Below are 14,575 nucleotides of genomic sequence, written 5' to 3'. Positions count from 1 at the left end.
TGCCCAGGTAGTGGAGAGCCCATGAAAATGATTGGAAAATATAGAAAAGCCGTGTGGGATTTGCATGGTAGAGAGTCCTTGATGTTTTCGTTTGTAGGTGTGTGTTGTTAGTCTCTGGGTGTGTGTGTGTGTGAGCTTTGGCTTTGGCCAGGCATGAAAATTGCAAAAACCGCAATAACAACAGCACAAGGCCTCAAACAATAATAACAGCAGCAACAAGAACAACCGCAACGTTTTCCGGGTTCAACAAAAGAAGGAACAAGTTCGTCCTGTTTTTCCTTTTATTATTCCCGCTCCCTTTCTTGCGCCTGTATAAATTAAAATGCACACACATGAGAGCATTTGCCCGGGCCATAGACATTGTATCCGCATCCCAGCTCGTATCTGTAATGCTGGCTGCGTTTAATTTGCGCATTTTTATGCAGACAGTTGACAGGCAAATCAAGGACATGTACAGGGATCACTGCCCACCGAAATGCTGAAGAATTTAAGTTGGGAAAAATCAACTAAAAGCCTCAAAGGAAATATTTTGGTTTCCATTTAAATTAGAACCATCTACTGCCCATATTTGCCCTTTCAATTTGAGCAATTTCAAAAGATGCCAATGTGCATATGTTATTTAAAACTGACCGTTTGTTTCAAAAACATTTTCCACAGTAATTGCTTGAACTTTTGCCTGAAAACAATATGCCCAAACAGTTAAACAATTTCCAGGCGTTTGTGGGGCCCATTTTGAGTCAACAAATTGATGGACCACGTATGTATTCCCCTGTCCATTCATAAATATGTATGACGCCCGACGACTGACGGCTGTCTGCCAGTCAAATACAAAAATACATACCGGATCCGAAGCTCTATTGAATAGTTTGGCAAACAACCGACAAACAAATTTCATTTGTCCCTTGGCATCTGCAGACCCATTCCAAGCGCCTAATCAAATTGTATTAGTTACAAAAGGGTACAAAGGCGACTGGTGCGCCGAAAAATTGAAAAGATTGAAATGGATGCAAGCCCATTTTGGATAGCATATTTTGGCCAGACCTGCCAAATGGCCAGTACTAATTAAAAAACATTTGATTTATGCCTATGAATATGCATTGAATGGGAGTGCAAATGTCTGCATGGCAAGGGCGATCCCATTATTTACATTTACATTTAGATTCACATTTTGTCGATGGCTTTTTGACATGCACTGAATGGATTTGTGATTGGCAGTTTGGGATTGAAATCGAAGTTGTATTTTGAATCGAATATCGAATTACTTTTGGCAAAACAGGAGTGAGTTGTGGCTGATAAAAATGAAGAGCACAAAATGCGCTAAAATTGTGAATGGCTGCCTGAATTCAATGCCTCTAACTAAGTAATGTTGACGGCGAACTCGGAATTAAACGCTGTTGTAATTGACACGCGGTTCACTGGTAATTGAATGATGTCAGGTTGAACCTCAGATTTAATTAATCAGTTACTATTTCAGAGTCAATTGCACATCAAAAATAAGACAGCATTTAAATTAGTTGTTTAGAAATATTTCAGAAATATTGTGTATATATTAGGGACTGAATATAATTTTTGTGCTTTTCTTTAAAATAAAGAAAGTAATTGAATTAAACCATTTGGTTACTATCTGAATAGCCTTTTTCAGTCCGCAATGATCATAATTTCATAATGCTTTTTTGTTTTTTTTCATAGAAACAATTACGGTCCCTGTTAAATTTGACCAAACTTGTCACAGAAAAAAGGGCAAAGACGGCTTCTTGATATATGTTATCACACAAAATTATTATTTTAGATTAACAGACACTTTGGAGCTTTTCTTAATTTAAAACTCAAATAAGAAATCCTCTTACAATTCGAGTAACTATTACCGCTTCCTTATTTACCTTTAGACAGCCCAATACAGACAAGATTCACCACTCCGAGTCTAACATTTGCATTTAGTTTAATTATAAAAGTTTTTCTTTCTTGCCTTCGGTTCGTACCCCTTCTTTTGAGTAATTTTTTAATTAAAAAACTATTTTGTTGATGTTGCCACAGTCTAGTCGGTGATGGCGCCGAAAATCTGCAGAAAAGTCAAGCCGAAATAACCATCTGTCCCCGTTGCAGACACGCCCTCCTTCGCCATTTCGCGCACACCTGGCTTCGGTTATCCACTCCGCGAGGGCATCGAAGTTAGCCTCAAGTGCGACGTCGACTCCAATCCCCCGAGTACTCCGCGCTGGCAGAAGGACGACGGTGACACGCCGGTAAGTTTGGGGACCCTGAAAGGATGCACAGCAAAAAGATTGGACATTTTGAAGTCCGATTTTGTAGGTTCTAAGCATTTCAATACGCAAATCGAATTTTAATGTGTTATATTCAGTTATTATAAGGGAATAAGTTAAAAATGTAATAAAATCAAATCTTTTATTTTGGTAAATTTTTACTTACAAAGATCAGATACAGATTAACCTTATAGCTAACAGAAAAAACGTCATTAATCCTAAGAACATAACTGCTTTCCATCAATCACATATAAATAAAACAACTTTCAGAAATTAAAAACCTATCTTTTCAGTTCTTGAACGGAGCTAAATATAAAATTGAAAAATAAAATTAGAGTAACGAATTTGTATATGTTTACAGATTTTTAATTAGTCAAAGGAAAATATCTTTAAATTATTTTTTTCTTAGGCAAAAATAATGATATTCATTTTATTAGCTAAAAACCAAAACCTTATTTTTTTCTGTGTATAAAAAAAGAGTGGTGGCCTAGTGCATTCGTAGGCCGCCCATCGGAGTTCGGCCTTTTGTGTGATTTTTGGGTAAGGAGCAAGTTTTAAATGGATTTTCGTGCAGTTGTCGCTACCTTGCCGAGCCGAAACTTGTGCGAAACTATTTGCCTTGCCTTAATCACCAAAAATTGTTTACGCATAACGAGCCAAACTCATTTCCCATTTCCCCGTTTCCCCATTTCCCCATTTCCACGCCGAAGTGCTAACATTCTGATTTGCCATTTCTCGATTATTGCAGGTGCCGCAAACGGGCGATGGTTTCCTCAACTTCACCTCGATAAGGCGTGAACACTCCGGCTGGTACAAGTGCACGTCCCGGCACCTCAACTTCCAGTACTCGTCGATTGGCTATTACCTCAGTGTGCGATGTGAGTATTACTCCCACCAGCAAAGCCCGTAAATTAGACCGCGTATGCGTGAAATTGCCTTAAAATGGCGCGTGATAATATTTTGCCCATTAGTTTGTGCCTGTAAAATTACTTGTAACACCCCTTGAAAACCCTCGACTCACAAAAAAAAATGAACAGAAATCAGCGAACATTTTACGACACTCGCACATGGCGCTGAGGACAATATTCGGTGTGATTTTTTCGGGGATGTTCCTGCCACTTTTCGAGGCGCCTTGTGGCGCCACCCTCTGTCATATGCAAAATGTGGCGAATTTCATTGGCATTGGCATTGGCATTGAGTGGGTGTCTGCCCCCCTTCGCTTTTCCTCTACTATTTATGCTTACGCGCCATTTTGCTGTCAATATTTTCTCGTTTGCGGGTTGGGCTTTATATTTTTTGGGTCTGAGGAATATGGCACTTTATGCGCTCAACGCGTGTTAATGCTGGTAAATATTTTTATTGAATTTGCTACTCTGACAGGCGGCCTAAAAGCAGCCATCAAACCGCCAAATCAAATTATATGTCTAAGGGAAAACTCATTTGCAGCCTCATTAGGCGGCAAATGCAATCGAAGAAGCTCAAGAAATCGGAAACTGCACTGCCACTGCTGCTAGACCAGAAATCCATCCAATCTACCCCCTAAACTCACTCATCAATCATGGCCCAAAAAGAGGCGAAAATCCAACTAGAGAAATAAAATATTGGTAATAACAACTTGACAAAGTGTTGGCACTTTTTTATGCCGACGCAGGGATCACAAGATGGGCCTCGTCCCAGGGGAGAGATTTTTTTCGCCACTCCTGACAGCAGCCTGTCGTTGCTCATTATGGGGAAAACAAATGCTTTATTAATAAAAACCAAAAAAAAGGAAAAAGATGGAAAAAGATCCGAAAAGGCCAAGAAGTGACGGAGACGGCCGCTCCATCGACATTATCGATGATTGATGGGGGCCGCCAGGAACGAAAACTTTTCCTCCGCATTTTCCAGCGAAATCTAATTGTGAGAGACGCTGAGCTGGCAACATGTTAAGCACATAAATCAATTTGTAAAACGTTTTATCGAACTGGAACTCCTGTCGAAGGGAACAAAAACAAACTGCCGAAATGGCAGATCCAACTGGCAGCAGTCGGCATCTAAACCCCATTTGTGACAACAGGCGTCGTTCAATATATGTGCTATACGTATAAGATATGGTAGCGGCAAAGACACGACTTGCCTGTCATAAACTATAAAACAGCTGCACGACCCATGATAAATGGCGGCTGGAGAAGATTTTTGAGAGGAGAATGGCACAGAATTGAAGTCGGGAAAAAAAACTGATAAATCGCATTTAAGTGAGGGGAGCTACGAGAATCCCAAATCCCAGACAGACGTTTGAATGCGGGCTTAATTGCTGACGATATGTTTCCTCTTCGCCGTCTCGAATCTCGCCATTGAGCTGGAAAATGGTGGAGAACACAGGTAGCAGAGCAGGGAAAAAACTTTGCTGTCGACAACAACGAGGACAACGCTGACAAACTGCAATGAAAAAGCAATCAGCGATGCCCAACCAAAAGCTATGGGAACAGCGAAAAAGTGTGGGGGGATTGGGGAAAAAAGCGGAATCCGGAATGCGGAGGACCCACAAAAGTAGGCAATTTGACGCAGTTGCTCAAAGTTTTCTGCGCCGGCCACTTTCGCGTGATTGATTCGGCCGTCGTCTGGAGGCCTCAGTACCCGTAACTCAGGACGAAGGACGAAGGACTCAGGGCACAGGACTCGGCGAGCTTGTTAAAACGTCGCTAATTTGACACGTACGTCAACAGGAGCGAACGTCGAGCGTGACTCCAAGGACGAGTATAGAAGACCTGGCCTAAAACTTGTTCGAAGTCAGGAAAACCGTTCAGGTATAAGCCTGGCCCATTGACCAAAGTTCTGTTTGCCAGCCTCATTAATGAGTTAAAGTTCTCATTGGGGCTAATTAATGTTGAGTGGCTTGTATGACGTTCGGTCGAACAATGTGCAATTAGTGAAAGTTTCCCAAGTCTAGCAATATGGCACACATGTCCTTCATAAACTTCGTATATCGTATGGGTGTGTGAGATACCAGAGTTGGTTTAAATTGTGGCTGGCCTATTAAGACTAAGCCATGGAATGTAGGTGAAGCATATATATAACGATTTAAAGGCTTAAAGGTGGGGCTTTCATTTGAGTCATAACTTGTTTTTAACCTAGAGTAGCATTGAACATGCTGGTTTAGTAAAATTAGTAGAATTCTAATTAAATGCTTTATGTAAAGGGAAATGGAACTTCTTTCACAACTTTTCAAAGTCATACCCTATTAGCTTTCAGATACATCTTAAAAAGAAATGTTAAAATGTTGTTTAATTTCAATGTTGCTTAAAAGCTTTTTAAAGAATATAATTTTTTTATTTTTTATGAATTTAGCCCTGTAGAAAAAAGTTGCAAACTAAGGTTGATTCAGCCATAGCTGCGTAGACTTTTGAGTATAATTTCAAAAGAGTACTTCTTGTACTTAACTGCAGAAAGTAGTTTCATCTATTTAAATCTTATGAAAATGTCTTTCAAGGAACATTTTTCAAAGCCAATCACGAAATCGAGTATAAATTTGATTTTCGAGGAGTTCAATTAAAATCACAGGACGACAGGAATTGCTTAACAGCCTGATATCCTCAAGAGACGCTTTTGCGGTTAACCCAGCCCCGAAATCCGTGTGCAAATTGCATTCGCCTCGCACTGAACTAATTTGGCCAGCCAACTGTCAAGAAAATGCACCACCACCACAACAAGGACTCTGCCACATTGTCAACCACTCAGGAGGAGAAACAAACACAGCTCTTCAAGTAGGAAGAAAACGAGTCCCAGTTGGGCGGGACACTCGAGCCGTGCCGAAATGAAGGCGAATTACAATAAAATTTAATTCTACACGCTATCGTAAGCATTTTCATTGCGAGCCATTTCTTACGCCCCAACTCAGCCGATTGGCAGAGTCCTGGGCCATGTTATCCATTATCCTCTGTCATGCTGGTTATCGCGGTTTAACTTTATTGTTTATTTCGTCCCTACCCTTATAAGATGTCCCATGTCCCATGTCCCATGCGCCATCTCCATGTCCATGTCCATGTCCTGCTCCTTGTCCTTTGGCCAACTTGAATTTCTGTGTTTATCGGCGCGCACGATTATTAGTTTTTTTGTTTGCTGCCTTTGTTTTTATAGCCGGCGATTATGTTTCGGTATGTGTGGAGGGTCGCTCGTCCTTGGGCAAAGATTTTCAATAAAATTTTATTTGTCGTTGCCTCAAATGAAACCGAATCTCATTTGGACGGGGTCCCTTTTTTTTTGTGCTGGGTTCGCAACTTAAAGAAATATTAAAAACTCATTGCGAACAAATGTCTTTGAGTAAAGTATTTTTTATGGCCACAAAGTTTTCTCTTCGCTTCGATGGCATAAACGTAAATTTGTCGAGAGATTATCTTTTATGGATATGAAGCAAGACAAAGTGTCTTCGACTGAGCCCCTCCAATTTGCATTGCCATCGCCCCTTTTGCTCAAAAAGAACCCGATATCTACTGCAATTCCCCTAGCATCTCACATCCACTGCCATCATCTTCAATTTCAACTCATTGCAAATTAATCGCGTGTTCGCTGAAAGTCTTGGAAATTCCTCGGGCTGCAGGGAAAAATTAAAATTTATAACCAAGACACAAATGCAATCACTGCAGCCCGAGTTTACTCTCTGCCGCTTCCGCTGGCTGTTTATGCAGCCTGTAAGTTAAGCTGATTGTTGCCGGCGATGATGATGATGATGATGATGCTGCATCTCGCCGGCCTCCTTCATATTCATGACTAACTGCGAAGATGAAGAGCCAGCGGAAAAAATGCAAATTAATCTCGGGGTGGGCAAGGAGGGCTAATGAAAATTGCAAGCGAAAAAAAAGCAGCTAAAATACCCTTCCGTTGGAAATTTAATTCTTCATGTATAGCATTTTTCAAACCACCCCTCCTCCATCGAGAGTGAAAGTTTGCAGTTTGTTGAAGGATTTATGGATCACGCTCGGCCGTCATATTCACACTTTGGACAGGGGCTAGGATGTGTCGACACTTCGATACACTCCGTGAGGGTTCGGCAGTTCTCAGGGGATCCCTGGAAGTGACAGGCCAACACCATCCACCCATCGGACGGGATCCTTGAAGGCGAAACGCCAACATGGCTGATGATGATGCGTTATGATTAATGATTGGTGGCCAGAATCGGGCATGCTCTTCAGTCTGCCCCGGCATATTGATTCTCCTTTGTTTGCCGTAGTATTTGCTGTTTGCCCTTCATATTTGCTGTTGTTATGAGTTGGGATTTATTCGAGTGTGCTTCATCGTGGCGCCCCCCAAAAAGATATGCGGCAAGAAGCGCTTTTCCCCCTTTTCCAAAAGGCCTTTCTCTCTCAATCTCGTTCAGTGTCGCCATATGGGCGGTACTCGATGCCCATTTGTTTGCCTTTGTTTATTTGTTTTCCTTTTGCTTATTCCAGAGTGCGTGGAGGTGTGGGAGGACACTTTTATGAATGGCCATTCAGTAAAATATGCGTGAAACAAGTGCCGAAATTATGAATGTGAGCATGAGCGTGAGTGTGTGTTAGTGTGTGTGTGGAAAACTTGGGAAAATATTGAAGGAGTTTGTTTTTTGGGGCGGAGAAAGGAATCGATTTCTAAGCTGAGTGCAGAAAGAGTGTGAGCGCCTAATGTGTCATTTAATGATGTTCCTTTCACAGTCTTCTCCCTTACATTTACCCATTTCTTTTTCGGCAACAAACAGAAAAACATCAGTTTCATATTGTCAACTTTGCCCTTCAATTGAATAAGGGAGATTTTTACAATTTGATTCACTGAAATAAAGACTTTTTAAGACTAAAAGGTAAATTCTGTGAAGATAAAAAATAACTACTAGAGTGGCTTTTTCTAAAGTTTTCAATTCAATTATCTATTAAAGAATGTTGTTTACATCTTTAAAATTTCCAAGAAGGATTGGATTTTAGTGTAGACGGTAATTTTCAAGCTTTTTTTGTTTTTACAATTTTTAAAAGGAATATAAATAAATAAAATAGAAACATACGTCGCTAATCCTCAAACTTTTCCAAAGAAAAAGGTTAGCTAACAATAAAAAATAAACTAAGCAAAAATATCAATGGCTTTAAAACGCTTACCCCTTTACCAAAACCTTTAAAATCATTTTTCTCAAACAAGAAATATTATTTTAATGTATCGAAAGGCATGTTACAGATATGAGCCAAATTGATGGGCAATTTCAACCATTTTTTCAGCCTCTAAGAGTCTGCTTATAGCCACTTCTCTTATCGCAACGCCTCAGAACACGCCGCCAGCTTTTGGGCAATGACAAATGTCTGTCAGTTGAGCCGAGACGAGCTGAGCTCATTAGACATTTTCGCCGAGGCTCCGGGACAGAGGGTTCTTATTTCAGTGAAGACTGCACCAGAATACAAGTACTCGTACTCCGCGATTCCAATTCCGATCCCCTGCTGGCCATTGAAGTTGTCAATTTGAGCGACGCCGCCCTTGTCCGCCTTTGTGTTGGGCAATAAAAAATTTTATAACTACGTGATTTTGACTAAGTAACACGCCCGTCCGCCGAGGGGAGGACTTTTGCCATTGTCAGCAATAAAACTCTGGTCGAGGGGTTGATTGACATGCGACGAGGGGTCTCTATGGTGAAAGGAGCTTACAATTAATTGTCTCAGTTCCCTCCTCATTCGAAGAAAACCCCCCCCGTCAAATCACAGTTCTCAGAACTTTGGGGACTTCGCCTTCGATTAAAGTTGCTCGCGGCTCCCCCGGTAATTAGTAGTTTGTGTTAATTGTGCGGCTCACTTTTGGGTCTGCTAATTTGACGGTCGCCCCGAGGAGCAATTCAAGGTGGTGATTCCTGAGGTTTCGCCCCGGCATCATGCACTTTGTCAGGCTCAGGGCCTTTGTCGCCATCATCGCATTTTTTCTCCGCCAGGTCGCCACTTGGCAACTTATTGTTATGATATCCGGTGGCAGACAAAGGCGGGTCCTGGCCGCATACTTTTAGGCACATGTCAGGCAAATTGTTATTTATACCGTAATATGAACGGCGCCATAAAGTACACCGCACAAAGGACGTCCTGAAATTTAAAGCCAGCTCCCAAGAAAGGCAAGTGGAAAATATGCGAGTGTGTGGCCCAGCCCCCTTTTCCCCTTGCCACGCTTCGAAATTAGAATGGAGCATCGTTATGGCCTCTTCCCGCACCACCGGAAACGGGCATAAAATATATGTATTTATGAATTTGCGGCAAAGAAGATTGCAGCTCAGGCAATTTTCCAGCTAGCTGAGCAGCGATTTTCACTTTTAGTTGGCATCAGAACGGAAGTGACAACTCATTGCGGAGTGACTCAGGTGTTCGCATCGCGTCAGCAATTTGTTGCTGGCTCTGTCATTGAAATATTGTCACATTTGACAATTGCCAACAGCCCCTGGTTTTGCACAGCAAGAAAATTGTTTAGAGATAATAAACGATTTGAAGAGACTTCGGCATAAATCTGGATTTTTCTGTATACGAAAAAAAGAGGCGAAAAGATACATATCTTCTAATAAACAGTTTAATAAGAACAGTTGTAAGGTTGTAAATTATACAAATAAAAGATACAAACCTATAAGAGTTCTTTACATCCACACAGTTTTTCAAATAAATAAGTATAAAATAATTGTATATTAAAACGTAATATAAATCAAAATTTACGGGAATTTACGGGCACAAACTAAAAAATAACTGAAGACAACTTATATAAAATAAGACTGATATATTAAAACCAATAATGGCGTGTGCACAATCTTTAAAATATTTTTTAAAGTGTTGTTTGCAACATTAGGTTACCCACACTACCAGTTTCATTCCCAGTGTATGCTTAGGCCACATGTGGTCTGGAGTTTGCAGCTTTAACTGACGGCTTCTGCTTTGTGTCCTTTACCTTTTCAGTCGATTCGGTGGATGTGACCTCGGAGCCGGATGATCAGGATGTTTCCGTGGCAGCTGCCTCGCACAATCCCAACAAGGGCCAGCTGGAAGTGCAGCTGGGCGGAGCGGTTACCCTGCAGTGTCCTCAAGGTAAGCTCACCAGGCCGACGGCCAACTACCAACTTCCCGTTGGCCAAGAACTTCAAAGGAAGTCAGATCCTGGGGCGGGGCAGAAGTGCCGAATTCGTGGCCCATTTAGAATGACAAATGCGTCTGGTCTGTAATTACATTTTACATTTTACTTTCGTTCAATCGAAACGAGTGGTGGCCTTTTGTACGCCTCTTCATTAATTAGCGCAATTGGAAATTAATTATGCGTGCAATTTACTTTGCTCACTTTCGGCCAAATGCGAAGATAGACAAATGGCTCGGCGTCTGCGGGAGTGACGCGTCAATTAAAGAAATTAAAACTTGCGTGCCGAGTCGTTCCTGGAAGTCAATTAATTAAATTATGCACTGGCTTTCATGTGCCGCCTTCCTCGTTTTAGGCTCCCTGGGCTGCTGGTCGCACTTGGACCCCATTTCGGCCCGGTTGCGTGGCCTTGGCTATGGCAGCAGCCAGCCCACGGGCCAGTTCTCGCTCAAGGACGTCATGTACCAGGATGCGGGCATGTACAAGTGCGTGGGCCAGTCCCCGACCAACAAGAAGAAGCTGGAGGTCCTGCAGAGCGTCACTCTGTCTGTGAAGGGTGAGTGGAACAAAATATACTATTCTACCCTTAAGATACTTTACGATATCGAAAACACTAATTTGAAAGGAATGTTAGGCAATTTTCCTACATAAAATAAATGTATTTCTAGTCACTATTTATTTCAGTCATTACCCAAGTGAAAAAATGTGTAGATTGCCAAGTAGAATAATTTATTTCCAAATGTAAAAAAGTCTACCATTCGTTAAAAAGTTATGCGTGATCAAAGTTTCTATCTCCATCTCCCTCGCACTCCCTTTACCTGAGTAACGGGTATCTGATAGTCGGGGCACCCGACTATAGCGTTCTCTCTTATTTAGATGTATGTTTGGCAATAAAATACATTACCAATATTTAGTAAGACATATTCACTTAGTAGACCAATTATTCTTTAATGTTTAATTTAGGCCTTGCAACTAAACTAACTCAGAAAATAAGAATACCTAAAATACAAACTTCTTAAAAACCTAAGATACACAATAAAATCAAATTTTCATTACCTTTGATTGGGCGTTTCTCTATCCATATTTAAATTAGTCATTTTATATTTCTTATTTTTCCAAGGCTGTGAGTTTCCAGAAGTCCAGCAATAATACGTGCCATTTTGATTGGAATAAATAAATAATATTTGTCAAAATGGACACCTCACATAAAATGCAATATAATTCGTTTCTGGTTTTGTGAATTCATATTCTTCATGGTCACTTGAGAGTTAGTCACACCTCTCAGAGATTTTCCTAACCCCTGGTGACCCGGCAGCCCAATCAAAGAACTGAAGCTGAAGCACCAGAAAATTGGGTGTGGCCCAGTTTCAGTTGACTTTTCGGTGAATGGGGATGGGAGGGGGGGAAATTGGGGGAGAGGATGTTGGGTGGTTTTTCCGAATGGGTGGCTGCTCAGGTGACAGCGAGGAGTTAAAAACATTAAAAACTTTGACAGCAGTTTCGGGACACGGCAGAGCCAAGGAAAACAAATGAAAAGTTTTATTTTCTTGCTGTCAGAAGTTCGACATTTTACTTTGCATGTGATTTTCCCCAACGATTTCCCACTTTTTTCCCCAGGTCCCACCTTTCTCCCACTTTTGTGATTTTTTTTCTGCTCTTTTATAGTCGAGCTTATCGCTCGTTCTCTTGTCGCATTGACACTTGTCAAAATCTTTGCCTGGGCGTGTGGAAAACGACGCATGATTGATGACATTGCGAAAGGCAATTCCAATCAGCCTGCGCACTTCCTTCTGACTACTGCCAGATATTAAGTATACGACAAGTGTAAGGGAATTTGAAAGAAAAATTGGAAATCATGCTGCCGGAAATTAAGGAAAATGCGTTAGCTTTGACTTCACATCACCTCCAGTTGTCTACTCGCAGCAAAGCGCATTAAGTTGTCTTGGGGCAAAAGCCAAGTGGACATTGAGACAATAAAACTTGCCAAGTGGTCGGTTGGTTGGGTGTGGATGTGGGTGTGGATGGTGGGTGTGGGTGTGCGAACGAGGGGCTTCTGCCAGGAGCAGGGACGAATCGAGGACCTGGCCAAGCTTACCCTCGAGTGCAATCCAAACATGAAGCAGCTCAGCCACTGTGTGAGCTCCCAGATCTCCGGACGAGCGAAGCCAAGCAATCAAACAAAGTCCTTGCCCGAGAACGGAGAACCGAGGACCGAGAAGTGGGTGGTCGATGTGGGTGTTGTACACGAAACGGAGACACTTATAATGCTCCCGCATGCAATTTCAAGGTAAGACAGTTTGTCATTAAAACTGCGAAATTGAGTGCTAGATAAACAAAATACAAGGCAGCCAGGAAAGTGGAAGTAGGGGGAGTTTCGGCCCGGAACAAGCGTGGCTGCTAACACTTAACGCAAATAAACAACGCAGAGGGATTGGAATGGGTTTAGTCGGTAGAGGGAAGCGTGAAATAGTCATATTTATCAAGTGGCAGACGGCAAAAGGATTCCCAGGCTTCCAGTCAAAGACCGTCGTCTGGATAACAGAGAAAACCCAGGAAAAGAAATGGGTATAGAAAAAAAGCGGAGAGACATAGCAGCCATACAATAGATTAAATTCAGAGCCCAGCAGCAAAGGACGAAGGATATACTCCTCAGTTAAGAGTTGTGTGTGGGCCAAGCAACCATGAGATGCTTTAGTTACTTCCACTATTTGTGTTTGCTTGTAAAATTAAACAAAATACAAAGAGCAACTCCGTAAAAGTTGTCTCCGCCTGTCTGCAAAGTTTCGCATTTTTGTCAATAGAAAGGAAAACACAGAAAAATATATCTCGATTTTCACTGGTCAAAATACAATTTTTAATGTAACTTGTAATATAAAAATTTTAAATTTAAATTATTTAAAGTATCCTTATTTAAATCCATGTTCTTGTAGCGTACAAAAATTAGATTGCATAAAATTAATGTTTAAATTAATACTTCAGATTAAATATAAGAAACAATTTATTGATTAAATTTCTCTCGTGCTGTTGTGAATTTTAAATATCACTTTTTAGAAAATATTTTAAGCTATAAATAAAATCACCAAAATGATAGATAATTTTTTTCACTGTAGCATTTTCAAGAAAAGAAAGAAAAATCTGAGAGCCATTGAGTTTCATCACAAGCATCCAACCAATAAAACCTTATAATCGCTCCTCAAACCGTGAGCTGCACTGATTACCTGTCCATAATTACCAAGTCAAATGGAGAAGGCCAAAAAGCGATGACAAAGGGATTATTATGGCCTCAATCATTTGCTTCGTTGACATTTTTGATTAGTCCGAGCGGAAGTTGGCAAGTTAAGGGGATGTGCAGCAGGCGGTGTGGAAGGTCTTCATTATGCATATGAAAGTTTGAGTCCTCCTTTGTTTTTCTGGGCTCTCCTAATGAACTCGTGACTTGAAATTGCAGCCTGTGTTGCCTTTACGCTTCGTTTAAGCCAAGAAAAAAGGCTGGTTGGTGGGCGGAAATTATGCAACAAATAAGCAAAGAAGCTGCTGCACCTACTTGCATATGCAGCTACTTGAGAAGCGGGCTGCGAGTAAAATAAATGTGCATATGAATTTTGAAGAAAGCCAAAGGATTCGCGGCGGCCCCAATGCAAAGTGCACTTACTTACCAACACACACACTCACACACACACACACACACACACGCGGCGCCGGAGTATCTGTGTGGGCCCAAATTTATGCTTGTGTTAAAGTTTAGTGCGTGTGCTGGGCAAAAAGTTTTGCAGCAAGAACTTGAGCAACAGCAGCTGCAAAAATGTTCAGCACTCACACAAATTAAATAACAATTTTCTCTCACAATTTCGCCATTTTTTTAGGTTTCATTTTGCCCTCGTTCGCTGTCGTTAACTTTATGTGGGCGTTTTCTTGTTGACAGTGTGTGTGTCTGTGTGTGTGTGTGTGAGGGCGGAGGGGGGCGTGGCAAGCTCTGCATATGTTAACTGGCAGTTGGCAAAAGTAGCTCAGTAGTAGAATTTGCCTTTTCGGCAGCGCTTTTTGTTCCTGTTATGCTCTGCAATTTTAAGTAATTTAAACAAATGCTGTGAAAAGTTGCGACAAAGTGGATTTTAATAAGGAATATCCATAAATGGACTGCCATTAAAGTTGGCTTATTTTTCAGGGAGTAAAAATGGCTATGCACTATCAACATAGACTGTAATCTTAGAACTTCTTGTCACCTATTCATT

General features: G+C 41.2%; 1 protein-coding gene across 1 annotated transcript in view; it reads left to right on the top strand.

Moving 5' to 3' along the window:
• The window catches only part of LOC108053837 (irregular chiasm C-roughest protein), a 150,859-nt gene that overhangs the window by 124,196 nt on the left and 12,088 nt on the right, over window positions 1-14,575 (top strand). The window contains exons 7-10 of the mRNA XM_044459708.1: window positions 2,104-2,243; window positions 3,010-3,139; window positions 10,172-10,300; window positions 10,699-10,899. Coding sequence (XP_044315643.1) covers window positions 2,104-2,243; window positions 3,010-3,139; window positions 10,172-10,300; window positions 10,699-10,899 — 600 coding nt within the window. The remainder of the gene's footprint in view (window positions 1-2,103; window positions 2,244-3,009; window positions 3,140-10,171; window positions 10,301-10,698; window positions 10,900-14,575) is intronic.

The sequence above is a fragment of the Drosophila rhopaloa genome, unplaced genomic scaffold (genome assembly GCF_018152115.1).
Source record: "Drosophila rhopaloa isolate 14029-0021.01 unplaced genomic scaffold, ASM1815211v1 contig_115, whole genome shotgun sequence".
Classification (NCBI taxonomy): domain Eukaryota; kingdom Metazoa; phylum Arthropoda; class Insecta; order Diptera; family Drosophilidae; genus Drosophila; species Drosophila rhopaloa.
This window is presented reverse-complemented; position numbering and strand designations above follow the sequence as displayed.